This window comes from Chrysemys picta, chromosome 12 (assembly GCF_011386835.1).
Source record: "Chrysemys picta bellii isolate R12L10 chromosome 12, ASM1138683v2, whole genome shotgun sequence".
Lineage (NCBI taxonomy): Eukaryota > Metazoa > Chordata > Testudines > Emydidae > Chrysemys > Chrysemys picta.
In genome coordinates, this window is record NC_088802.1 from 38303469 (window position 1) to 38330893 (window position 27425).

Sequence of the window (27425 nt, forward strand, 5' to 3'; positions counted from 1 at the left end):
CATACAGCAACCAAGTTCGCATATTAAGATTTCATCACCTACCAAATGCTGTACGGTAAGAAGCTTTTCATTTAAGAGAGCTACAATCCTCAGTGTAGTAGTTCACTCTAGTTCTCCAATGATTCCTGGTATTAACATTTTAAATGACATCCTGAAAGAAACCATTCCTGAACCTCCTCTTTTAGCATTCAAACAACCCCCAATCTCACTATGCTCATCAGAAGCAAGCTCCCCACAGACCAGCTACACCAACTCAAAGTAGCACCAAATTCTGTCAGAACAACAGACGCAAAACCTGCAGACATACATCCAACTGTTATGATGATCAATACCTCCCACAACACAGTTTCAACATCCCGGGGTTCTATACATGCCTATCACAACATGGGGTGTACCGCTTCCAGTGCGCTAACTGCCCCAATAACAACTATGTGAGTGAAACCAGACCCCAAAAAAAAATCACTGTGCTCTCAAGTGACCTCACAAAGAAGAATGATAAAAGACGAAAAACACCATAGCACCTCTGGGTGAACACTTTTCACAAAATGATCACTCCATATGTGACCTATCAGTCCTCATCCTCAAAGAAAACCTGTACAACACCTTCAAGACAAGCCGGGGAGCTTAAATTCATAATTTTGCTAGGTTTCAGAGTAGCAGCCGTGTTAGTCTGTATCCGCAAAAAGAAGAACAGGAGTACTTGTGGCACCTTAGAGACTAACAAATTTATTAGAGCATAAGCTTTCGTGGACTACAGCCCACTTCTTCGGATGCATATAGAATGGAACATATATTGAGGAGATATAGATACACACATACAGAGAGCATAAACAGGTGGGAGTTGTCTTACCAAGTCTGTACTGGGCTAGCTTGATTATCACTTCAAAAGTTTTTTTTTTCTCTTAATTAATTGGCCTCTCAGAGTTGGTAAGACAACTCCCACCTGTTTATGCTCTCTGTATGTGTGTATCTATATCTCCTCAATATATGTTCCATTCTATATGCATCCGAAGAAGTGGGCTGTAGTCCACGAAAGCTTATGCTCTAATAAATTTGTTAGTCTCTAAGGTGCCACAAGTACTCCTGTTCATAATTTTGCTAGACATTAAAACCACAGATTCAGTAAAGACACTGGATTTATGGCTCATTACAACAATCTGTAAACCACTAACCCTCCTTCATCCTATGACTACAGACATCTTAACTGCCCACTTCTCCTCAAATGGTCTCTTATAACAAGTTAACTTCTTAATTTGTTCCACCATATATTTAGCTGTGCCTCTCTGATTACCTTACCAGACCTGAAGAAGACCTCTCTGAGAGCTCAAAAGCTTGTCTCTTTCACCAACAGAAGTTGGTCCAATAAAAGACATTGCCTCAATCACCTCATCTGCCTAAATGACTTCTAGTAATTTTGCTTGAAGGAGTAAATTTTCAGTGTGCAAGAATTTAGCCTCACAACTAAAGTTAAAGTTAATGGAAGTCATGTGGCTAATTGCTAACATGAAATGTTTATCTATACCTAAATATTTAGAATAGATAACATAATATAATCAATTAGTAAGAATAGTACAGGAATTTCACTCTTAAAATCTTTTTCAGAAATAGGACAAATATCTTATTCAACTAACTATGTTTTAGCTGCTGATTTATGCGCTTTATTATTACAGATTTCTAAGGCAGATAAGAAAACACACCATAAGGAATATTTCCTCTCTCCAGTGGAAAGTCTTTAAAAATTCTACCTAAATTTTTTAACTTATTAACATCTTTCAAGGAAGCAGGAGTCAAATTTCTAAGAGAAAAACACAAAATAAACTATACCTAGAATCGTACTTGGAATAGATCACATATAACTAATAAGACTAGCCCCTCAAGTTTAGTATTCTGACAGTGTCTAAAACAATTTTAGGTATAGTAGGACTGAACATGGAACAATTAAGGTATGTACAAATTAATTCTAAATGAAACACTAGATAGTATATCAGCAAATGGATTTGTGCGAGCGATCCTAAGCAAACATGGAAATTGGAGCAAAATAAAAAACACAAGTGCCAACCACAAATAGAAGCAAAGCATATTTTGGTTCTCTGCTGGACTGGTACGCAAAGAAAACAATGACTACTAAAACCCCTTATTATAAACAGTCTATAACACTGCCCCAAGCATCTACTTCCAAAGTAACCTGCTTCCCCCATGCTGGTTCACTACCCAGGGGAGATGTTAGGAGCCAGCACAAGAATCATCCTAGTTTCCAATACTAAAAAGGCAGTTACAATATAGGCCACAATAAACATCTGAAAATATCATTTGTAGTCTGGTATTAAACTTCAGAATTTTTATATATTTTCTGTATGAATATGTTGGAACTAGTGAGCTTGGACAAATGGCTTATAAAAGATTGCGAAGCTAACATGCCCAGACATATCTCCAAAATCAGGAACTCGAAGTCGTTAGGAAGAACAAAGATATGTCTCAAAAGGTGTTACTGGAGAATCATTAAAACTAATAACCATCCATATGGAACTGGAAGAGGATACTTAAGAGGATATTGTGTAAAATCCATGCATGTTTTGGGGCACAGCAGGAACCATAACGCTGGAGTCATACCAAATAGATTCAAAGAAGATTCTGCTATTTTGGGATTGGCTAGGGTAATGTAATCCAAAGCATGCTAATTGTTACTGGATCTGTCAACACTTAACTACATCGACAGGTTCTGCAGTGGAAAGCGGGGACTTCCGGGACATGTGATTATGTTTTCAGGTAATATTTCCATTCTTAAATGAAAGCATCTGTAGTATCCAACCAGATGAGTTACATTACAGTTATCTTTTATGATTCTCTACATTATCTGTACTAGCTGCTCAATATATTTATACTTTTAAGACAACTTTAGTAGGATGCAGAAATTTAATGCTGGAGATTGCCATCTCTTTTGCAGCTTTTTGGGGAGGGGATTCACAACTCCCTTTGCCCTGGACAAGATGCCTAAACTATTACACCCTTTTTGACTCTGCTTCATCTGAGGTGGGAACTTAGATTCCTGCTTTCAGAGGAGCCCCAACAATGGCAAAGGCCAAAATGACTGTGGGGAAAAATAACCATCAGCAGGGTAGTGGACATTGTTACACAGACCTTGAAGGGTGGTGTTATCAAATAAGAGAAAATTGGTAAGGGAAATTAAATGTAGGTGAACAATTTGCTGTATTAAAAATAGCTCTTTATATCAAAGACAGACCAAAAACCCTCCATGTTTTTAGGTGAGGAAATCATAGGCTGTTACAAAAATTCCCTACAGCTTTTCTCTGACCAAGTCAACTGCACTTTTGAGTCTCAGAAATAAAGGGATAAATTAAACATAGATCTTTAGCTACCTTCCTTACTACATAGAGAGCGCCAATACTCTAGTATTTAGGCATCTTAAAGAAAGGCTATTTGCTACAGTACAATTGTCAGAGGAAACCAACTACGGCCACTAGGTAACACTTATTTGATTGTTAGGAAGACTGGTCTAAATTCCATTTAAGATTCATAGGAATCATTTCCTAGCCTACAGAAGGGGCAGGACTTAAACTATAGATACAGACCTCTGCAGAAATAAAAGGCTATTTAAAACAATGCTAAAAGGACAGCCCAGTGATAAACACCAGAGTGTTACATCAGTCCTGGAGTTTATACTATCTAATATGACTGTTGTGCTCATCGTCTTTTAAGCGGTGTCACCCATCAGGTGACTGGCTAGGTTTATCTAATAACGATAGAAGCTGCAAGTACAATGAATTAACAAAATACAATAAAATAAATATTGGTTACCAGCTTTTACTAGGTCTTTGTGTTACCGGAATTTATTATTCCTAGCAGAGGTTATACAGGAGCTATCCTATCACATAGGTTCTACCAGTTGGAATTTTCCTAAGGCTTTGGATTTCATGTCTTTTATACCCTTTTAATATACAAATAGTACCTCCAATTTCTTTAGCTGTTCCCTGCTGCAGCTGTACTTCAGCCACAGCTGAGCTGGGCCGGCCTGCCTAACAACAGCCATTTCTAGGGAGTGGCTAAGTGATTAATAGGCTCCATGTTATATCTGGATCAAGGCAGCAGGAGGACAGCACTTCACTGCCTCCCTCACACTTACCAGAGCAGGACCAGAAAAACAAAACAAATCAGTAGTTTCTAAAACTTAACTGCCTCTCTGTCCCAGCTCAATAAATGTCACCCTGTATTAACAAAATACCCAAAAACTTCCTCAACTTCCCAAGTTTCCTTTAACTCTCAGAAGCTGGAAAGTTCTCTCAGGTACTTACAAATATTTTATCAGAATCTATCCAGGAAAACATACCTCAGCTTCCCAAGAGTCAAACAGGCCCATCTCTCTTAAGGGAACGAAGGAAAGACAAAAAAAATGTATCCTCTCATGCCATGGAAAAGGGATGGAAAAAACAAACAAATGCTGCAAGTTTTAGAGAAGACACAAGGAGACTGGCAAGTATATCGTTCATGTTGCATTTCAGTCTCACTAGCACAAGAGAAAGGTTTCCTACAGTGGGAAAAGGAATACTAAAGGAAAACCTCCCAAATATTTGAGGAAACAAAGGACCTCTCTTTTCAGGAACAGTGTTTTTAGAACATGACAAACTCCCCTGTGATTAAAATTTTCTTAAGAGTACAAACAGACTGACTATCTTCTAAGACCTCTCCTACCTACCTAAGGAGGTAGAGGGGGGGAAATAACAGTCCTTACAGACAAATGGTGCAGGCAGAGCTTGATGGTACTCCTTTTCAAACTGCTAAATTGCTAAAAATACGTTTTCCTAATGTTACTCCTCCACTGTAACTGCCACAGAGATGCTGTGCAATTGAAAAAAGGGAAGGGACGTGATCTGTGCAACCGTGAATAGAACTGGAGACATCCACAAGTCAATCCATCTATTAAATTTTGGGTCCCACTAGAAAAAAAAGTTTGAAAACTTCAGTTTTAGATTTTTTTTTAAATTACCTTTACTTTGTGCAGAAGGTCCTACATCCCATATTAAGCCAAAACAGGATACACTGTGTCCCTTTTCTTAGCAATACTTGTACAAGTAAATCATACCTTTTTAGACAAGTATAGTTTTGTATGATTTTTGTAATACAAACATAACGTTATTGTCTACTGGGCCTTAAAATTTATTATTTATCTATATTGCAGTAGCACCTGAGTACCTCAGTGAGACTCAGCACTCTATCATGTGAAATGCTGTGCAAACGAAGACAGACCCATACCTGAACCAAACACCTTACTGCCTAATATGAAATTAACTTGCACATGCACAATTCCAATTTTAGTCCATAAGAAACATTAGTGCAGACTGATAACAGGATTTGGCACATAGATTTTAAACAACTATGGAAGGCAAAAATCACTGTTGGTGTAAACAAACAACTCCCAGAACTATGCCTGTTTATGCCAGCAGTGAATATGGCCTACACACTAAGGCTTGGTCTACACTAAACCCCCAAATCGAACTAAGGTAAGCAACTTCAGCTACGTGAATAACGTAGCTGAAGTCGACGTACCTTAGTTCGAACTTACCGCCGTCCAGACCCGGCAGGCAGGCTCCCCCGTCGACTCCGCGTACTCCTCGCGGCGAGCAGGATTACCGGAGTCGACGGGGAGCACTTCTGAGTTCGATTTATCGCGTCCACACTAGACGCGATAAATCGAACCCAGAAGTTCGATTGCCTGCCGCCGAACCAGCGCGGTAAGTATAGACAAGCCCTAAGAAACAGCATTTACAGAACTAATTCTCTATTGGTCTCCATATTCCTGTTGTAGAGGCCTGACACAACACTCTTGTCAAAAGAGCTCTCTCAATGGCAAATTATCAAACTCATATTCATTCAGAAACATTCCCTCTGGTTTTTCCTTTCTTGAAGTAACACACCCAGTGAGAAAAACCCACCCTTCCCTTTCAGATCAGCAGAAACTCTTTCAAAATTCCACAACTGATTCTCACACTGGGGGGGGGGGGGGAGTGGGGGGAAATCAGACAAAATAATTTGTGCTCAGTCTGAAGCTGACTGCCTGACTACACTATGAATTCACAGGGGAAATAAATGAAGGAATTTGTTAAACTAAATGTGGAGAGCTGTTTCATAGCCCTCTTTTACATGAACTTTGACTCTGCCTATATCCAGTTCTGACTTTCAAAAACTAAGGAATTTATTTCAGAGAAAGTATGAAGCATCATAAAGACTTTTAAAGGGATAGAATATAAGAGCTACATTCCCTCATTTAATAGCTTTGCAAAGTTAACTTTTAGGTGTCTAATTTAGTTCTGGTAAACACGGTAATAAATTTGTCATATTTATAAATCTAACTAAAAGCAAGTGTCAGTGCTAGCAAAGGGTTATAATTTGGTTTGCTCAACAACCATAAAGTTAAACTGCAAAAGGAGTGAATGCGTGGATGTGATAATCAATTTCCTACTGAGGAGTCTCCTTTCCATTTACAGTATCTGTGCATTTGGCTGTCGATCATAAGCAAGCTTTGGCAGGTTCCTGTGGCAAGCAAGCTTGGGGTTAGCTGAGTCCCGCCTTCGCCAGAGAAGAGACTCTGGAAGGACAAAGCGATTTCAATAAAAGGAGAGAAAAAAGATAATAAGCAAGTGTGTTAAAAAGCCGACCATACAAAAGGCATTCATAGAAAACTATGGTTTCTATAGAACTAAAACCAAATATTGTTCGTTGCAGCTTGCTGTGTTTTACATGCAATTTTGTCTACAGTTTACCAACCACTTAATCATTATGATCTGTGTCCCACCTAAACGGATTTAAAAGATCATAAGCTAAACACACATCTACACCATGCTTCACCCCACTTATACAGTAGATCATTACGCAGTGGCACAAACATGACAGTCCGTGGGAACAGAGAAATGTGCTTGTTGGAGGGCACAAAAGTGACAAGAGTTTTGTTTGATAGCTCAGACGCTGAGGTAATGCTGAACGAAAGCAGTGGATACAAATACATGAATCGTAGCTTCAGGCTGGAGTAATATCAGGTGCATCTCTACACCCTGAGGGCTCAACTCCTACACTTTTTAAATCCCTCCCACTGAAACAGCCTCCTTCAGTTTCACTTGGCCATCAAGCACAGAACAGGTACTTCTCTCTCCGCACTGACAGCTACAGCTTAGCAACAGTGAACACCTTGAATACTTCAGCCATCTACGTATCTGGTGAGTACTTTTTTAAACGTAAATTCAATTAATTGTAATCAGACTGACACCCAATACAAAGTGATCAAAATGTATTCCCTTATCATTCTTTTAGCATTTATATTTCCCTATCTCTGTAAGCAAAATAACTCCTCTTCTAGCAGGTGCACTTATTGCATAGAAGCTTTATGATAAAACTTTAACAAGACTTTTTAAGTGAAATAGTGATTTTATTTTGTGAGAAAGAAAGGATTTTTTCTTCATTTTAGCTCCCATTGACTTTTTACATTAATTACTATATTTTTCCAATGAAAATATTTTAAAGCACCTGCTTACCAAGCACATTAACAATTTTAACTGTTTTACAATTATGACAACAAAAATATCTTAGTTACCAGATATTCTTTTGATTATTCTCTAACTATAAAATATTAATATTTTGACCAATTGAAAAATTTGTGCAAAATAAGATCTTGAGCACTTGTTTCAATTTTTTTTTAAGCTTCTAGGAGGTATATTCTACACAGTATGAGAGAATACAGCAGTTTTATTAGTCACAATCATCTGTCTCTTTGGTTAATTAAAATGTATCATGATTAAGCACATACAAAGTAACAACTTCAGTTTTAAATTATTTAAATGTGCATCACTGATTTACAAAAATGACTGAACTCAGTTTACTTTGTCTTTGATTAACTGAGGTTTGAAGCTATTAACCTTGTATTTACACCACAGATTTGGGGTACTATATTGTGCTTCCTGGCTGAGCTATTCATACAGCCTTAAATCCTTCTCTCCCCAACCTCCTGTGTCCTATTCTATTTACCCACCAAACCGCCCCTCTTCCCGATGTTTCCTCCCAATCAACTAATAGTTGTGCTAACATTTATTTTTCAGTTGAAAAAGAACTGAAAGTCTAGGAGGGAGTGGCAGTTAATCACTGGAAAATCTCAACTAGAATAAAACTCACAAATCTTGTTCTTGCAACACACAAGTTAGGTGACAATGGCATGTCCTTGAATTATGCAATAATGCCACATCACAATATTTTAATTATAGCATGCCCTTCAAAATGTTCCACCCCAATGAGTACTCCTGGTCAGTAAAATCAACATCAGCAAAAGGAATACTGCAACAACAGTTGAACATATATATTAATGTGTATGACAAACTGTTACGCAACCTGTCATAGCAATGTCCTACAAAGATAGATTATAATTACCACCACTGTTTGCAATAAAAGCAATTCTGGAACTACCCCTTTGGTAGATTAGGCTTCTTAAATAACTTTTACCATTTAGAACCCCCATACCAACTATTTATATTTATATAGTGACAAATTCACAATATTCTTTCTTGTAGGATTTGCTAGCATAGTATGAAAATAAGAGGCTGGTAACAGTTTTGTCTCTTTAAAAACCAGGACAAAAAACTTGTGGCCACCCAAAATGACACACATCTAGGCTGAGGGGTAGGAGTAAGGGGCTGTTATGCAAAAGGACAATCTAGTACAGGGATATTCAACAGGCAGACCATGGGCCAAATCCGAACCACCAGATGCTTTTGAACAGACCTCAAAACCTTTTTATTTACTTATTATCGTTATTGTAGTATTGTATTTTCTCTGGAGTCTGGTCCTTGACCAAGAAATTTGGATCTTGACAAAAAAAATAATTGACTACCCCGGTTTGCATTAAAAGACCTACCATAGACAAGCAATTCATAAAAGGCCAATGAACCTTTCTGTTCTAGTTTCACCAAACAATAACCAAATGTATTTTCCATTAAAAATACCAGCGAGGTTGGAAACTATGGATAGGAACTTTGGATAATTATGTAATTATTATAACAATGTGAATTTTAAAAATGAGATAACCATAGTAATAAGGAAATAAAGTGTTACTTTAAAATTATGACTATTACTGAAGATTATGATAAATTTTAGATTTTTTTCCCCCCATGAAAACATTGACAATGCTATTCTAATATTAACAGTTTAAATTTTAATTTCCCCAGTACACAAACAACATATAGTGCAGCTATGAGGTAATTATTTTTTTCATGTACTGTGCATACAGCAACTTTAAAAATTTACAGCTATTTTAGACCATCTAATATATTACCTAGCTGTATTTATTTTGTGAATAATTATTTTAAATTATGAAATATATTCCCCTGCAAATATTTTTGGGTTTTACTTAAGAGAATGGAACTGGATTTCTCAGTCTTTGCTGGGACCAGAAGCATTTTATTCTTGGCATTTTCAACCAGAAGAGGTTTAGCTAGTGCTCAGGGAAGCACTGCAAATAAGGAGAGGACAGATACAACAGGCAGACTCTGGCCTAAAATTAAGAGGGGTGAAAACCTCAAAATAATCCTCAATGTACTTATTCGTTGCCTGAGGTGTCAGGGCATCTTCCTCTATAAGCATTACTGGCATCACGCTGGGTAGGTAAGAATCACACTAGGGTAAAATAAACTTTAAAAAAATATATATAAAGTTTTTATAGTTCTCGCCCTTTTATACGCAGATTGCAAAGACATTGCCAACTCCTACAATATGAATTTTTAGCTTTGAGAGGTGCAGCAATCCACTTACATGATTAAGAAAGGATAGTTAAAATATTATTCAAAATATTCCTGTTCAACAACAGGAAAAAACACATACACAAAAGAGGAAAGTATGAGAATTTACGTTATTAAACAAGAAAAACTAATTAACATTCTCTTGATAATAAATATTGTCATCTGAAATTCAAATACAAACTCAAACTGTTGATGTAAACTGCTCAAGTATGCATGCCCGGGGTAGTTTGTTTTGACAACACTATCTTCAAGTACAATTATTTCTGGTACTTTCAAGAAAGCACAAAGATTAACATGTCCAAACTGACTTGACCAAGTTATTATAAGCTCTCCACTTTAGTTATACATTAGTCAAAAATGCAGCAAACTTTATTTCAGTCAAAACAAGGGCAAATCACACAACTTTTTTTTCCATTTCTTATTTTAGCAAGAGCAATGCTTGCACATTTCATAGAGATTCTAGATAAATGTCATTTGTCTGGCAATTTATTTTCTGTGTACTGAATCATAATTCTAACAAGTGACTGATACTGACAAAATCTTAACATGCTGGCATGTATTTTACTAACATCATGCTGAGATGACTAGGATCTATTTCTGAAAAAAACAGAAAGAGCTTTGAATTTTTTTTCCTGATGTAGAGAAATACATTAAATATTACCATGCTGTTATTGGTTTCTAGTTATTTAAATTGTTGTAAAGCTATATATTTAAATCACATACTTAACTAAAAATGTTTGTAAGAATCAAAATCAGGCTTATTCTTATAGATAAATCTAAATGTAGCTTTTTTTTCATAAAGTGCTGTTGAATTTATTCAAGCTGCCTTTAAGATTACAATTCTACTAAAAACAGTAAATACTTAAATTTCTATGATAGCAAAAACACAAAATATATTAAATATAAGAACATTTTTCTAGAATTACTATACCTGTTCAAATAAGCAGCAATTTTCTAGCTTTGCCTTCAGGTTTCAATATTAATGTCTTGCACATCATTTTCTATTAATAAAGTGTCTGATTTGAGAAATGCAAGACATCTTGATACTTTAAATAAAATCTCAACAGCATGTAGTTACCAGTAATTATTTTCCTAAATCTAATATTTTAATACTTCTAATTCAACCTTTTATGTAAGTAAAGCTTTTAGAAAAATATCAAACTATACTAGTCACTCACAATTAGGATTCCTGAAGTTTCGGGTAACACAATAGATACAGTACGTGGTTTTGCAACAGTCATCATTTTGATAATGATGCTTATAGTTCGTGATGAAATCATCAGTTTTTAGATCTCTGCCATAACACATCCTATAAAATCATGAGAACTTGACTCTGAGAGGTTCTCACGCCTTCAGAATCAGTGAACATACTGGAACAAGCTGATACAAGCCCTCCTGACTTATCTACCACGAAAATCATCAGACTATATAAAGTATCCACTTCTTTAGTTTTCTGAAAGAAGGCAAGTGGATCATACCCCTATAAATCAATGGCTGTCTGACACATGTTTCTACCTGAATATTAAATATTGTACACATACTCACTCCCCTTGCCCCCAGAGTCCCCTACACAGATGAAGAATGTTAAATGTTAGTCAAGCAGTCAAGACCATTCTTCTATTAACTAGAGATTCTAATGCCCATGTCTTTTAATTGAATTAAGACAGACCCAAAATGGGAGTTGGTTTTATCCTTGAGACACTAGCCAGTCCTAACATACCCATTCAGACTGACCAGCTTTCAGACATTTGCTTAGACTGCCAGGAGATGCTATGCCAGGCAGGAGGGAGTGTTGGTTGGTCTCTGGAAAGACTGGGTCAGCTCTCAAGGGTGGAGCCAATCCCACTCTCCACCCTAACATCCCAGCCAAGGGAAAGAGGAGGAGGGATTCCAGCTGGCCTGGCAGGCTTGCCCCATACCACCTGCTGCTGCCAGAACCTACCCTTTGCCTTCTTCCCCCTCTTCTTTCATCCTTCCCTACAGCTCCACCTACCTATACTCTTTTTGTCCCATTTACCTTCTGAGTGAATGTTCCCTCAGCTTTCAGAAGACTTTTTTTTTTTTTTAAAAGAGCATATCTTAAAAAAAAAAAAAAAAAAAAAAAAAAACAGGCCACTTCTTTAGATGCCTAAATATGCACATGGATGCCTTTAGGCATCTAAGTCTGAAAACTTGGACTTCAGCTTTCTATGCACCCACTTGATATTACATATGGGTAATACATGTGCTTGACACATTTCAATGGGGAAAAAACTTCATATAGATGTGGTCAGAAGAATGCATTCATTTTTTATTTAATTCTTGTGTGCCAGCATATTTGATTTTAATTTTTCTGTTACAGTTCCTGTACTATAAGTTACTGGAGTGTTGATTTTTCCCTGACATCTTGCAACAGAGGAGCTGGCTTCAAATCAAATTATCCTTTCTAATGTGAAGAAGAGATTCTTGAAACCTGAAAAACTGAAAACATCAACAGTTTGAAACTGAAGAAAACTGCAAAAATATTTTATAAAAGGAACATTAAATATAAGCATTAAAGCAGAAAAATGAGTCTCCTCAAAGAGCGCAAACCAAAGAAACCTCATTATATCCCAAGGCCTCCAGGAAAACCATTTAAATATAAGTGTTTTCAGTGCCCCTTTACTTGCAATGAGAAATCCCACCTTTTTAACCATATGAAGTACGGTCTCTGCAAAAACTCAATTACTTTAGTATCAGAGCAGGATAGAGTTATCAAGTGCCCAAAGTCTGGTTCCTTGGAGCCCAAACAGATCAATCAGATAGAACCTACAGCTAAACCAACTTCTTCTAAATCTATCACAAATGGTCTATCAAATCTTGATTCTAAGCCTCAATATGCTTTTTCAAAAGATGATGCCAAGGAAAATGTAGAATTACAAAATCAGACAACAAATAAATCAGCTCAAGGACAAAAGCTTGTAATACAGAAGGAATTAACTCCTGCCAGTACTACTGCAGAAAGTGTAATCAACATGCAGCCTGGTTTGGATGGCATTGTAAGGCCCTCAGCTTTTGTTCCTGTAGGAGAGCACAGACATAGTAAAGGCCCAGAAACTAATGAGGTTGCTGAAATGATAACCCTGTCTAATTCGAACAACAAAAGCTTGCCTTTTCATGCAAAGTCTGCATTTCATGCTCCAAACCATCCATGGAAATCAGGTTCTACTTTTATCCCACCAGAGTTTCCACATAAAATTCCTCCCACAAAAGGTTTTGGTCCCATTCCACCTTACATGCATCCAATGATTCCAGAGTATTCACCCCCTTTTTATGAGCATGGACTGGCTATCTATGCACCTTACTTGCTTCCAAGTAACTCAGAGTGTGAAAACTCTGTGCTGTCTGTCTATGGGACCCAAGATCAAAGACATTTTCTTCCCCACCCAGGGCCACTCCCAAAGCCAATAAATCCATCATCATATGAGCACTACCGATTACTTCCTCAATATCATTCCAGTCCCCCAGTGCCATATGGATTTTGCAGACCAACAGATCCTCCATTTTATAGATTTCCACATGTAGCTGGTATTAGTAGAGATACAAGTTCTCATCTAATGGAGGAAACTACCTTGCTGTACCCAACTTCTTCAAGTCCATCTCAACAATACTCATTAAGCTCCCATAAAAAGCAGACTGATTATGAAAAAGAAATTCCACTGCTGCATGCCAAAAACCATTCAAAAGAAGACCCAAATGAAAGAGAGAATGCCAAAATGAGCCCCCGTGCAGGGAGCGCAGCAACAGGCTCACCTGGTAGACCCAGCCCAACTAACTTCACTCAGACAAGCCATGTTTGTGAAGGCCTGTTTGACCTCTCTAACAAATCATCTTCCACTGTAACTGGGAAGTATGACCAACAGGAAGAAAATTTCTCAGCCCTCAGACTTGCGAGGAAAAGCATAGATCAATCAACTCTACTTCAAAATGTGCAGAACCAGCAAGATAGAGATTCATCTACCAGGTAATTTAAAAACACCTTTGCAAATTGCTTTTTCAAGATTTACTAGGGGAAAACAAAGACAACTCTACTCATATTTTAAATGTCTAGTATATGAAATATTACACTGTTGGGATGTTTAAAAAATGTTTTAAAATATTCTATGTATATCTATGTAAAGTATAATACCAGCTCCCATAAAACCTGTAAGTACAGTGGTTACATAATTGAGCTTGCCAGCTTTCCTTAAATATATAACTTCATTACTATCTGCATTTCCCTATACCTACTCTAAAGAAATATCCAGAACACTACCAAATCTGATATTAGCTACAGTGATTTTCACATTTAAAGGGTGCCCAATGTAGTTAGAGTTCTGGTCAAACTATTCTCCTCCTTCTATCACCCATCGGAAAATAAAAAACTTAGTGAATTATGTTTTTTGTTTCCATTTCTTTCAGTATTCACGTCATTGGGGAAGATACACATGTGCAGACTGAATGTCAAGCAAAGAATGAGGCCTCTCTGTCCAACATAGAGGACGACACAGGGATAACTCCGCTTAATCTTTCAAAGAAGCCTGACACACACACAGGAGTTGTTCATGAACACCTGTACAAAAATGCTTCCAAAATGGAAATTCAGAGTTTTATTGAATTGCAAGACATGCCTCTGAATCTCTCAGTGAAAGATTCCTATAACACCGTCAGCCTGAAAACTTCATTTCAGCATTCATCACATGATGCTGGGACTGCCACCACTCCAAACAATGAAAATGAAAATTCTGAAGATGTATACAACACAACGAATCCTAACAGTGCCTGTGACAAGCCTTCTTTCACAGCACAGAGTACTGAAGTCCAAGATTTAAGAGTAATTGACAATTCTGATGAACAAAAACAAACAGCAGCTGTTGCTCTTTGTCAGCTAGCTGCATATAGTCCTAGTAAAATGAGACTGGACAAGGAAGAGCAAAGTTCTCAAGACTGTAGTACTCCATGTACAGAGCCTACCCTCAGTCCTTCAGATACTCAGGATAATCACCGCAATCACAAAGCAAAAGGACAAAAAAGGACAAATCAAAAAGAATCCGCAAAAGCACAGCAAGGGTCTAAAAGAGTAAGACCCAATGACTGCAGCAGAGTGTTTACTCTGAGAAAGAGAACACGAGTATCATAATATTATTTCACTTGCTAATATATTTCCTTTTACATCATGGAGCAACTGTTAAACTTATCTGCAAGATTACACAGTTTCTCTGTACCATCTTTTTTTGTTTGTTTGGCTGACTTTTTTGTTTGGACTATAAGAAGCTATGTATAAACTACCATGTAAATAGAATGTGTTTATAATTTTGTACTAATGTTTTTAAGTAATTGAAATGTCCTATGTGTAAACTCAGATTTTCATGAGTAACCTTTTGCATTCATAATTTAAGCCAAATCAAAGTACATGAGATGGATGTTTAATGTTGTTGGGAATTGCAATATGGTAAAATACCTATTACATCTGCTTTTACTACAACTTTAGAAACAATATACTGTTCATCATGTGCTGTAATACCATATTTAACTTAATTTTGTTTAATTAATCTAATTTTTTTGTTCCTAGCAAATAATTTTTCTTTAATTCTGCAGTAGTTTAAATTCAGCTTAAAATTTAAATTGGTTATTTAGACCTTAGTTTGAAAACTCTGTTTTGAATGTGAATATACCACAATGGTTGTACTGACGAAACATTCATAAATTTAAGATCTTGGGTACACTCAAGCTTGCACCAGTTTAATTAAATCAATTCAGTTAAAATAGTGCAAATCTCTGCATGAGCACTTTTATTCCAGCTTCAGAGGCTTACTTTGGTTTAAATTAAACCTGTTCTTCATCAAATTAGTCCTGCAGGAGAACACAGACATAGCAAAGGCCCAGAAACCAATTTAGCCAGCTAAGAACAGGTTTAAATTTAAACCAAAATAAGTTCTCAAGTTGAAATATAAATGCTCACACAGGGTTTGCACCAATTTAACTGAAACAGTTTAAATTTACAGCTAGAATTAAACCAGTACAACTCTGTGTGCAGACAAGCCCTAAGGCTGGGATTTTCCAAGGAGTTAAGTGTCTAAATTCCATTGAAGTTCAACAGGATTTGGGCACCTAACACCCCTAAGCTCCTTTGGAAATCCCAGCCTAAAAGGATAGTTATGCCAATAATTTATTTCACTTGAGGAAAGCACTGCTGGTGAAGGTTTCAATTTCAGTAAATATGTATCACTAATTCTGTATCTTAATGTGCTTTTGCAGACAAACTATTTTCTAATTCTATAATTGTGTATAAGAACTTCTCATTTTTCAAATAAAGCTATGTACTGTACTTTAATTACTAATTCCATATATGTTAATGATTAAGGAATAAATTGTCTATGTTGTTATTGTTGGTAAAGTATGTTTTGCACAAAAAATAATCAACAGCAGATTAAACATAACTATTGGCTTTTGAGCTAGCAATTAAAGTAAATCATGGCCTAGCATATCAATCACTTATCTTATTATATTAAGATGAGTTTCCGTCACTGGAAAGCTACAGGTGAATGAATCTGCATACTGTACATCCCAGCCATTTGGGAAATTACAGGCACTCCCTAAAATCCCACAAAGATGTTATCCAGACAAGCTTTGCCAAAGGTTTAACAAAAAACTGTACTACTTATGATTCATAAATAATCATCATGTTTGGACTTGTACAGCAGCTGCTAATGTAACTGGTATTAAAAAATTGAAACTGCCCAATCAGTTTGAGTAAAACAAAGAAAGATCAATCATAAACCAATTTAAACCATATGTACACCTTTCACATCAACTAATTACTCAGATACAGGAAATCCCCATTTATACAAAAGACAGCAATTGCCCTAAAATGCATTTAAAGAAGAACGGATGCTTTTCAATGCAACTGATGCACTTTGGGGGCATAATCTAATTTCCAAATAATATGGTATCTTGGGATAAGATGGATTTGGCTAGGCAAGGTTCTGCTAGATACAATATTAACTGCAGACTACAGGAATTAGATGTTTGATAATTCTAACAACCGACACTAATAACTTGGTTACTAATTTACATTCTTTCATGAGGAAAAAAAAAGGATTTCCCACAGATTTTCAAACAGAATACCAATTTGAGTTTGAACTGAGGAACTAGGCCAATGAAAGCCAACCAGGCCAAACAGAAGAGGCCAATGAAATCCAACTGTCATGAATTCTGGCTCTTTCTGAATATGGTGTAAGATACCTATAATGTACCTAACTGTATAATACCAAATGATGAAGAGAGTAGGGAGAATTTCTCCCAGATCCCAGCTGGTATTCAGTTTAATTCCTTGAAGTATGAAGATAAAAGACAAGGGTTACTTTATCCTTAGTACTGTACATACAATTGTTACTAGAGCCCAATTTTTTTTTTTTTTTTTTTTTGAGCAGGACTAAGCCAATTTCATCAATATACCTCTACCTCGATATAACGCTGTCCACGGGAGCCAAAAAAAAAAATCTTACCGCGTTATAGGTGAAACCACATATATCGAACTTGTTTTGATCCGCCAGATTGCGCAGCCCACCCCCACCCCCGAGCACTGCTTTACCGCGTTATATCAGAATTCGTGTTATATCAGGTCGCATTATATTGGGGTAGAGATGTAATATACCAAGGCAGTGAGTTCCATAGATTAGCTACACATTAGCTATGTCTACAAAGGTTTGAGCCCAGACTAAAGCCTAACCACCCTTGTATCCACACACCAATTGTGCTAATCTAGAGTTTGGACCTAGAGTCCTGGGACCCTGTATGGCTGGAGGGTCCAAGCCCATGTTAAGCTGGGACCTAGGATCCTGAGCCCTATTGCTTTCTTGTGTGCACGCGGGCCCAGCTAGACTCAGGTCCTGGAAGTTCTCCAGATGTATCCCAGAGTTTCCAGCAGAATGTTACTCAACCTAATGGTGGACAGCCAATTCTCAGATTACATGGTAATTCAGTTTAAAGTGTTCTCAAACTGCAGTCATTCTACTGAGACAGTCAATTATGCAGTTTATGTACTCATGTGCTCCTTATGGGCACCTGAGTCCCATCAATAGCAGTTGCATTTTCCCACAGTGCAACACATTCGTAGGACTAGAGTGTCGACACAGTGGGGGGGTGAGACACAGGCTGCTAGGCACTCTGAGATAGGACTACTTTGACTTCAGTCTGGGCACTGCACTGTGGACACCAGACCCCTACACCTAGGGTTAAAATACAACGTAGACACTCAAGCCCATTGTTCCCTGACACAGGCAGCTGACTCAAGTCCCACTAACCCTCAGCTTACATTGCTGTGTCGACATACCTAGAGATACTTTTTAAGATTCCTTGTACCCATTTTCATGCTTGTGCAAGCTTGCTTGCAGCTTTCTTCACAAGTCCACCTATTGGAAAGGACGGACCTGAGCAACTGGCTGATCTCCTCCATCCCATTCATTACTAACTCTTTTATATATTTTCATAGCCAAACTTCATAATCTTATTTTATAAAAACATGTTCTCTTACACCATGCCTCCAAAATTCCCACTGCCCTTCTCAGAATCTCCTTCCACACTGAAAACAGTCTATTCTTACTCTATCTATTCTTATCCCAAGCCTTAAAAAAAAAAAAAAAAATCCATTGCAGGACTTCATCTTCCACCCACCTATTACTCATTTTGCTTAATGGCCTTCTGTGAGGCACTTCATCAAAGGCCATTTTAAACTACACCCACCAGTTCTCCTTTACCTGTTTTAATTTTCAATAGTGTTCTAACAGAGTTAAAAGAGGCATGGTTCATAGTAGGAGGTTAAATGCTAGTTTGCCTACTATATTCAGACTGATGCTTTATAACTTACTAGCTAAACTTTTCTCTTTTTTTTTCTTGTTATTTAAAGCAAGATTTACCAACCGACAATTTCCCAAATCACCCTCAGCACTTTCGTTAACAATAGATGGGTACAATGTTGACTCGCCTTCCTGAAGATAAGCTCTTTTCTAATAATAAGGTATATGTTTTTTGCAAGTAGAGCAGATATTTCGCTCCGTAGATCATTAAAGCTCTTGTATGAAATGCCCTTCAGCTCAGGGTGGTGTAATTTATTTTCTCAAGTTATTCTACATCTTTAATATCCACCCACCCTAGATAGTGCCTCATCTTCAGTCCCTTAAGGAGTTCTCTTTAAAGGTAGCCTGGTGTAGCATAACACACAGGGGGTGAGACACAGGAACATTTTATGCATGCTACTAACCTCTGTATCAGATAAGTGACGGTGATTGCAGAAAGTTGAGAAAGAGACAACAACCTACTAGACAGTAATAATGGGCAATTCAATTACTGGTATAAACTTGTTGAATGTCATATCAGGACATGGTTTAGAGAAGTTATGTCTCCATACTATCAGCTATTGCTTCTTGGAACAGTTTGTTCTGGGCCCTAAAAGAGGAGAGGTTACTCTTGACTAGAGCTGGTTGAAATTCAAGATTTCCAATCCAGGACAAATTTTGACATTTTGAAGTTTTCTTTCACCCTAAATCAGAACAAAAAAAGTCAAAATTTTGAAATTTCCCACAATGCTGTTCTGACAAGATCAAAGTGTTTCATTTACAGTATATCAAAACAAAAAATCAAAATGAAGTGCTTCAGCCTTATATAAACAAAGCACTTGGGTGATTTTTCATGGCAAATTTTTCAACCAGCTCTTAAGTGTGCTTTGCATCCTGCTGTTCGAAGCTGCAGTAGGTCAATGCACACTAGGAAACTTTTTATATGGCAACAGAACAGTCCATATGGAGAGTTAGTGCATAGCACACTGAAGCAATGTAGATTTATATCCCAGCTTGCCATGCAGACTAAGTGCATCTGTACACGAGCACTTACTGAGTCACCCAGGAGTTGGTTCAGAAGTATGGTTGCACAGACAGATCACAGTAGGAGTGGATGATGATACTCTTGAGCAATTCCACTCTTTATTCAATGAGTATTCACAGAAGGTGGGAAAGGACAGATGCTTCTTCCTCCGAAAGGAACTGTATGCAGTGCATCTTGTCTCCCTCACCTGTGCAGTGTGTATACAGGGAGCTGCTTAAAGGGTTACTGAAAAGATACAGAATCTGTAATTCAGTATGCTGCTAAACATCCAGTGCTGTTGAGTTCCTGGCCCAATGTTTGGGGGAAAGTGGGGCATCAAGGAGAGGTAGCTGCCTGAAGCTTAATCCAGATAAGACTGAGATTGTGACACTGATTAGTTGGGAGAAGCAACTGGAAGATATGGAAACAACATCTCCTTTAATTGAGGATACATACCCTTCATTTGTGACTTATATTTGCAACCCAGAGGGTAGGACTGGGGACCTAGTTGCTGTTAAATGATCAAATAGCAGCAGTGTCCAGGAATTTTTTTTTTCTAATCTGTGTCTACCTAGAGATTGTGACCATTTCTTTCAGGTGTAGACCTTGCTACCATAAGCCATGCTTTTGTCACCTCAAGACTGGATTACTGTAATGCACTCTTATACGGGGATACACCTTACATCAAAGTGGCAAGACAGAGCAGCCCACTTTTAAAGCATAATTTTTTGTGAGAAAGCATGACTTCTATGCTGCATATCCTGCACTGGCTGCCTTCAGGGTGGAGTTTGAAAATGTGGGTTTTGATCTATAAAGCCCTAAATGGAAAGGAGGGGAGGAAAAAGGGGGTTGGTGTTGTTTTGAACCTGTTACAGGGCCCTGTTAAAGATTACCACTATATTATTTTATCAAGGTTCATTTTGAGGATATAGGTATTCAATTGTTTAAATAAGAGTATCATAGACAGAGATATAAAGACAACTATATCATAAGCAGGAATTCTGCAGGCGAGTCATTACATTCTCAGATCACAAAATGTAGATGTGCAAAGTAAACAGGCTGCTGCAAAGCATAATGGGTTTTTTTTTCCCCATCTTTCTTTACCCCTCAGAATGTCCATGAAAAAATTTGATGGTCAAAAACCCACAGATTAATACATATATAGCCCATGCATATTCAGATAAGATTTACTGATGTTTGTACTGTTAACATCTATGTGGGGGAGGTATAACTGTCATCCCCACTTCATACATGTTGAAAGCTGAGGCTAAGAGGTAAAGTGATGTGGCTCAATGTCATACAGCAAATTACTGGCAGAGCCAGAATTCCAACCAACCACATTTGATTCCAAACTTCCTGGAACCCCTTAATTTACAGTTGACATTCTCCATATTATTACTGAAAAATGTTGCATTATCAGGCTATCAGATTCCAGAAATAAAAGGTCTCAGACTCCAATTCTGGAGAGGGGAGGTTGCTTCAATTTGTATTTTACATTTTCCTATATATAAACACTGCCAAAGTTCTTTACAACAACACTAGATTAGAAGAATATGGCACTTTTTAGTAGTTAAAATACACATAACAAAAAGAGCATCCTTATCTCAAAGTGCTTACAATCTAATACCCTTGTGGTATTAGATTTTAAACACACTGACTCTTGTACTCTGCCCTGTCCCATGGTGCCCAAAAAATTCTTGCAACCATTACTGTGTATGAAATGCATGCAAAGATATTTCTACAAAATAACCAATGCCAAAGTTACTGATTGCAGAAGTCAAATAATGACTAGCAAATTATTAAAATTCTAATTTACACCAGGTTTTTCAATTCTGATTAAGTAGTACAGATTAATGCAAACTCTCAACCTAAATATGCAAGTTAACGATTAGTTAACTTGTGTATACACATAATTTAAAAGTAGAATAAATGCATTAACAGACATAGTATATAAAACTATTATATACAGTCACATTAATAAAATCCTAGTAATTATTTTGGAGAGCAAATTTTATTTATTTGGTTTTAAAGAACACCCAAGACAATGAATTCTATTGACAAAGATGTCTTAAATGTCTTTCATGGATATGTTGCTAGAGCCATTACTGGTCCCACTTATGTCAGTGAATACAAGTCTGTTGCCAAATACAGAACTCTCATGCTATTATATAGTATTACTGTGTAGACTTATTGGGGTTCAAGAAACTTACCATCTGTGATTCGGGAAGGGAGTAACAATCCTCTCCTGCCTAATTCAGCCAGAGCCAGACATCCGCCATGCCAAGAATTGTCCGATTCCTGGAAACTAATTTTAGAACACAGAAACACTTAAGTATAACTTGAGCTTTCTGGGTTTTATCATGTGTAATCCAAATAATTGTTTGTCTACTGCAGTTTGTATTCACATCTTTACTCTTCAATTCAAGTAAATGTTTCTCCAATTTAATTTATTCACCATTGCCAGCTCATCATAAAATCCAAGATGGCAATCCTGTGAAAGAGAATCCAAGGAAGCAACTGAAGCTACTTATTACTTTGGATAGTTCTATGAATTTCAATGTACACTTAAGATTATGAAATCTAGTTGTTAATTAGAATTCATCTAGACATCTAAGACATACAAACAGGCTGTGCTGAAATAGAACTTAAAGATACTAAGCCTGAAGTTGGATTTATTGAAGAATTTTCTGTTGGGTCTACTTGCTAACCAGTTTGCCACACCTAGTGCTGATTTACAAGTCCTGGACTCTCTGCATAAGGTCTAGTTATATCCTCCAGCACAAAATGGATGTGTACCTACTGGGTGCTCCCCCATAAAACTTTCCTTGCTAGAATACAAAACAGAGGAAGAGTTTGCCATGTGTCCGTTCTACACCAATTTCAGATGAGATCAGCCAAGGAATTCTAGAATTATTGCCATTGCTGACTGAAGTCAATATTCCAACATTGTGTCAACCACCCGAAATAAGGCATTTTTATTCTAGTATTTTGGGAGAAGCCATGGGAGAATAATTGTGAAAAAAAGCCAAAGTAAAGTGCAAATTAGTAACTAAAATACATTTATACAATTAAGTACAATTAACTAACCACACTTGTATTGTGTTAATAGCAGGCAGCTGTAACACTGCACCCAAGCCCATCTCTGTCTGAATTTGATTTCTGAAATGTTTTGAGATTGGGTTTTGTATTTTTTTTTTTTTTTTAAACCTTGAGGGAAGGTAAAGCTTTCTAACCCTGGAGCAATGAAACATCTCACTGGTCTGGTTCTTTGTGCTGACACAGTGTGGTTGCTTAGCCACCTAAGCTGGACAATTTTTTAATTGGGCAGCTCAAGATTCTAAGTGAAACTGGTTCACATGCTTAGTATCACATTAATCCACAGGCCAAAAAGAGTCCCACAGAATATCAACTATGATGGTGGTTTAAAAATAAATGTTGATGGAGGGAGTGGGGAGAAGAATCACAGAATTTGTGACTCCTATGGAAAAAAGCAGCATCAATCATTTGTATTAATTAGTCCCTCCTGTTTTTTAATTCTTCTTCTTAGTCACTTACTCTCTGGTCTGAGGTGTAATATATAATGTGGTTTCCCTCTTCACGATCCAGACAAAAATACATTTTCTACATATTTTGAGTGACATTCTATGAGACCATTATTGCTAACAGTTTCTGAGTATCCTCAGAGATTTTAAAAAAGGTACATCTAGTTCTTCGTCCCCAGAGTGAGATTATCTGAATATAAAATATTTCCAAATCTACTCCAACATTCAAAAAATAAAGCAGATAAGATTCAGTGTCCTGCTACACAAAGGGAATGTCTATTTGGTGAGTTAGTGTGCAGCAAACTGGGGTGTAAATCTACAATGCTAGCCTGTTGCAGACTAACTGGCTGCGTATACCCTCCTATCATGCGCTAAAAGTTCTGTAGTGTCCTTTCACAGAAGCATAGAATATCACGGTTGGAAGGGATCTCAGCAGGTCATCTAGTCCAACCCCCTGCTCAAAGCAGGACCAATCCCAGACAGATTTTTGCCCCAAATCCCTAAATGGCCCCCGCAAGAATTGAACTCACAACCCTGGATTTAGCAGACCAATGCTCAAACCACTGAGCTATCCCTCCCCCACTTTGAACTACTGCTGTTTCATTCTTAGACATTTCTTTATTTAAATACTTCTATTATAAGAAACTCTTACATATGTTTTATTTAGGTTACAAATGATAATCTGCAAGCCAACATCTGACACACAGTTACTACACTCCTTAAATTGTTCCTGGGCATGCTAGAGGCTACATACAAGAAAAAAAAACAACACATCTAAGGCGGAACATTTAATACTGACTAGATGCTTGCAAAGTTGCCAACACTGAGTAACAAAAGGTAGATATGGATCCTGTATGCAATATGCTTATATAGTTTTTAGCAAGACAACCATGACCATACACTTCCACATCAAGAAGCCAAGCATAACTTCTGAACGTTTAACTCTAGGACAAGTAACCTGCAAACCAAACGTACATGTACTCCTCAGCTTTTCTGCTGATTTTAAACACAATAGGCAACTTTAAATGGGAAGAAAAGGGTTTCATAGCAATTTAGTTTTCACATATGCAACAATTCTGCTATTACATGTACAAGAAAACATTCCATCTTTCTTTTTATACTTTTGAATCAATTTTGCGGTGTTCAGGCGGGAGGGATAGCTAAACCCAGGGTTGTGAGTTCAGTCCTTGAGGGGGCCACTTAGGGATCTGGGGCAAAATCAGTACTTGGTCCTGCTAGTGAAGGCAGGGTGCTGGACTCGATGATCTTTCAAGGTCCCTTCCAGTTCTAGGCGATAGGATATCTCCATTAATTAATTAATTAATACTACATCAGGACTAGCCAGAGCCACAAACAGTGTAGGAGGACACTGTTCAAACTTTCCCACACTGCTCTGCCAATACACCTCACCCCTGACCTGAAACATGCCACATTGCAAATCATAGCTGTGTGTAGAAATATTCACTAGATACCTAGGATAGGAAAGACCACCAAGTTCAATTTCACATATAGCATATCACAACTTGAACACAGATCTGTCATGAAAAAGTTAGTGCACTAATCCAAATCACCACCTACCACCACAAAATTCTGTTCTATTCTTTCTATGAGACCCTAACAATGAGGTCCAAACTTGCATGGACGTTAAAGTTCCAAAAGTACTTTTCACACATGTAGGTGTTTGCCCCATGCCCTTGGCCAAAATTCAAATTCTCCTTATCGTTTTATATGTGCTCTGGGCCAGGTGCCTGCCTGAATGTTGCCCTCCCACTCCAGAAATGGCCACATGGCAGCTGTAAAATTATGTACACAGCACAGGAGCATATTGAGATCCAAGGATGCAAGCCATTGCACAAATACAAAATAGCATTACCTAAAGCAGTCCAACAGAGACCCAACCACATCATCAGCTAACTCTTTTGGAAGCCTTCCAGTTATTCTACCAATCCTGAAAAAAAAGAGAAGAAAAGTTATTTGTTGTATAATTACAGTAATTTAAGATACAAGTTTACACTAAGATAACAGGATTCAAACTACAGATGACACAATGCATTGTTTCAATGGTGTCGCACTAGGACACAAATGTCAGGCTACAAAATAACGTGCCTAACAAAGAAATGAGATTTTCAAATGGAAAAGAAGAAAATGTGGACTAGCCAACTGGGGAAAAAACACTATTGCAAAAAAGCCCCAAGTAAAATCCTTTCACATCATTCCAATCTCAACCCTAGTTACAATTTCCTAGTTCGCTGCCCCACTTCCACCTCCATCCAAGAACACTAGCAGACATAGGCTCCATGTCATCACTTGTGCTACAACCATCATAAGTAACTAATAACACTGAGAAAACAACATGTAATTATTTCACCCTGGGAAACATTCAGCTATTATGTTAATCTATTAGTTTTAAATTAAATAGAAGAAACCTACCCTTTTGCAGCAGACCATCTGACAATGGTGTCGTTGTCTTTCAATCCAATCAGCAATTGTTCTGTAGAGAGTATTATTGTAAACAAAGCAGATTACTCCAAGTTCTTTAGAGCAATTCTCCTACAATGTTCAAAACTCATTTCCCTATTATCAAAACCAGCCCTTAATTTAAACCAAAACATTTGTATCCATACTACTTGTGTTTGTGACAGGAATGAAATTTGAAGACACAAAAATCAAATAGGTGATACAAGTGCTTTCTGAATAGATGGTAGCTCTGTAATTTAGCACAAAGACTAAGGATATATCTACATTGCACTCAGGATGTGTGACTGCAGCATGTGCAGCCATCCTGAGATAGCTTTGATCTAGCTAGCTTGGATAACAATACCAGTGAAGCCAGGGCAGCAAAGGCTAGCTCGAGTACATACCCAGGATGGAGTCCCAGGCAGGCTGGTACAGCCCCATCAGCTAGCCCATGATACCACACAGTGTCACTGGTATTGCTACCCAAGCTAGATAGTTCAAAGATAGCTTGGGAAATGTCTACAGGTGCTTCAGCCATAGCTCTGCTTGCAGTGCACACTTAACCCTATGTCTGCTTTTGCATATCTTGGCTGAGGCCCTGAGACAAAGGTGAAAGAGAGGAGGGGGGAACAGGCACTCAGATGGAAGGCTACAATGTCCTGCCAGAGAGCCTACAAAATCAGTCAGCACCAGACAGACTCACTCTCCAGCACTAGCCAGAGAAGAATATGGCCAAATGACTCAGGGAATACAATGAATCTGCACATCTCTCTTGCCTATACTGTCTAGGCTATTACAGAACCCAGACCATAATTTAAAGCAGCTCCCGCTGTGCAATCTCCCAAAGTGGGGAATCAGTGGTGCTGCCACCTGTCTTCTTACGCAATTAATTGTCCCTGGGATGCAGGGGATTAGGCTGGGGCAATGTTTACAGAACTGTTACTTATCCTACAGTAACTGTGGTTCTCTGAGATGTTGTTGTAGTCAACATGGATCCCATTATAGGCGCACACGCACCTCAATCGTGCAAGTTCAGAAACATTTTAATAGCTGGGAGCTCTGGATCTCACACGCAATATTCCTGTGCTCCCACTGAAAGCAAAAAGGGTAGGGTGGCTGCAACCCTCTGTCAGTTGCCTTGCAATTCAAAGACCCTAGCTGCTGAGGACTCCTAAAAGCTTCAATAGCAGCAAGCAGTCAATTATTTTCAGTATCCAGGCCTCTGTTGCATCTAGATCATGTTGGACTGCCCATATAGAGAACCTTTTCCATTTTGGTTAATAGGTCTTTCTCATAAATTGCTTTCTGCTCTGCACGAGAATTTCCTGAACTTGTCAGGAGCAGTCTCTGTGAGTAGTGCTGAACCAGCCAACATCCAAGCCCTCAGATTTAATCACTGTAGGTCCAGGTGCAGTATCTGACCATGATTCTGGGATATTATATTCAGACAGGTTGGGACATTGGAAGGAGGGAAGGGAAGCCGATCACAGCAGATTGATATCTACAATAAGTCTGACAGCCAAAACTGCCTTGGTCAATAAGGTGTGGCCTTGTCCCATCTGTCCTTTGGATATCACCCTGGAGTTCAGGGGGGGGGTGTGGAAAGGGATATAGGACATCTTGAATCCACTGTACCAGAAAGGAGTTTGGCAATGAGCCCAGGCTCATGCCTTCTCTGGAGCAAAAGGTCCGGCATTTGGTATTGTCTTTCATGGTGAAAAGGTCTATACTGGGAGTCCCCCAATGAGCCAGTATCAGCTCTATGATGGACTTCCAC

The 27425-nt window shown here is 37.9% G+C and overlaps 2 protein-coding genes across 7 annotated transcripts in view; one reads left to right on the forward strand and one right to left on the reverse strand.

Moving 5' to 3' along the window:
• Window positions 1-27425, reverse strand: part of TBCD (tubulin folding cofactor D) — a 268348-nt gene that overhangs the window by 186300 nt on the left and 54623 nt on the right. For all 6 annotated transcript variants that reach the window (XM_065563362.1, XM_065563361.1, XM_042841194.2 and 3 more), the window contains exons 12-14: window positions 25622-25682; window positions 25065-25139; window positions 21860-21954 (exon numbers count right to left, since the gene is read on the reverse strand). In XM_065563362.1, coding sequence (XP_065419434.1) covers window positions 21860-21954; window positions 25065-25139; window positions 25622-25682 — 231 coding nt within the window. The remainder of the gene's footprint in view (window positions 1-21859; window positions 21955-25064; window positions 25140-25621; window positions 25683-27425) is intronic.
• Window positions 6571-16174, forward strand: ZNF750 (zinc finger protein 750). Its single transcript, XM_005297598.4, has 3 exons — window positions 6571-7226; window positions 12133-13773; window positions 14211-16174. The coding sequence occupies exons 2-3, from the start codon at window positions 12338-12340 to the stop codon at window positions 14926-14928; spliced, it is 2154 nt and encodes a 717-aa protein (XP_005297655.1). The 5' UTR covers window positions 6571-7226; window positions 12133-12337; the 3' UTR covers window positions 14929-16174.

Coding starts and splice junctions, on each gene's coding strand:
- ZNF750 (XM_005297598.4), top strand. CDS start 12,338: ATGAGTCTCCTCAAAGAGCGCAAACCAAAGAAACCTCATTATATCCCA. Junction 13,774..14,210: donor GATAGAGATTCATCTACCAG/GTAATTTAAAAA, acceptor CATTTCTTTCAG/TATTCACGTCATTGGGGAAG.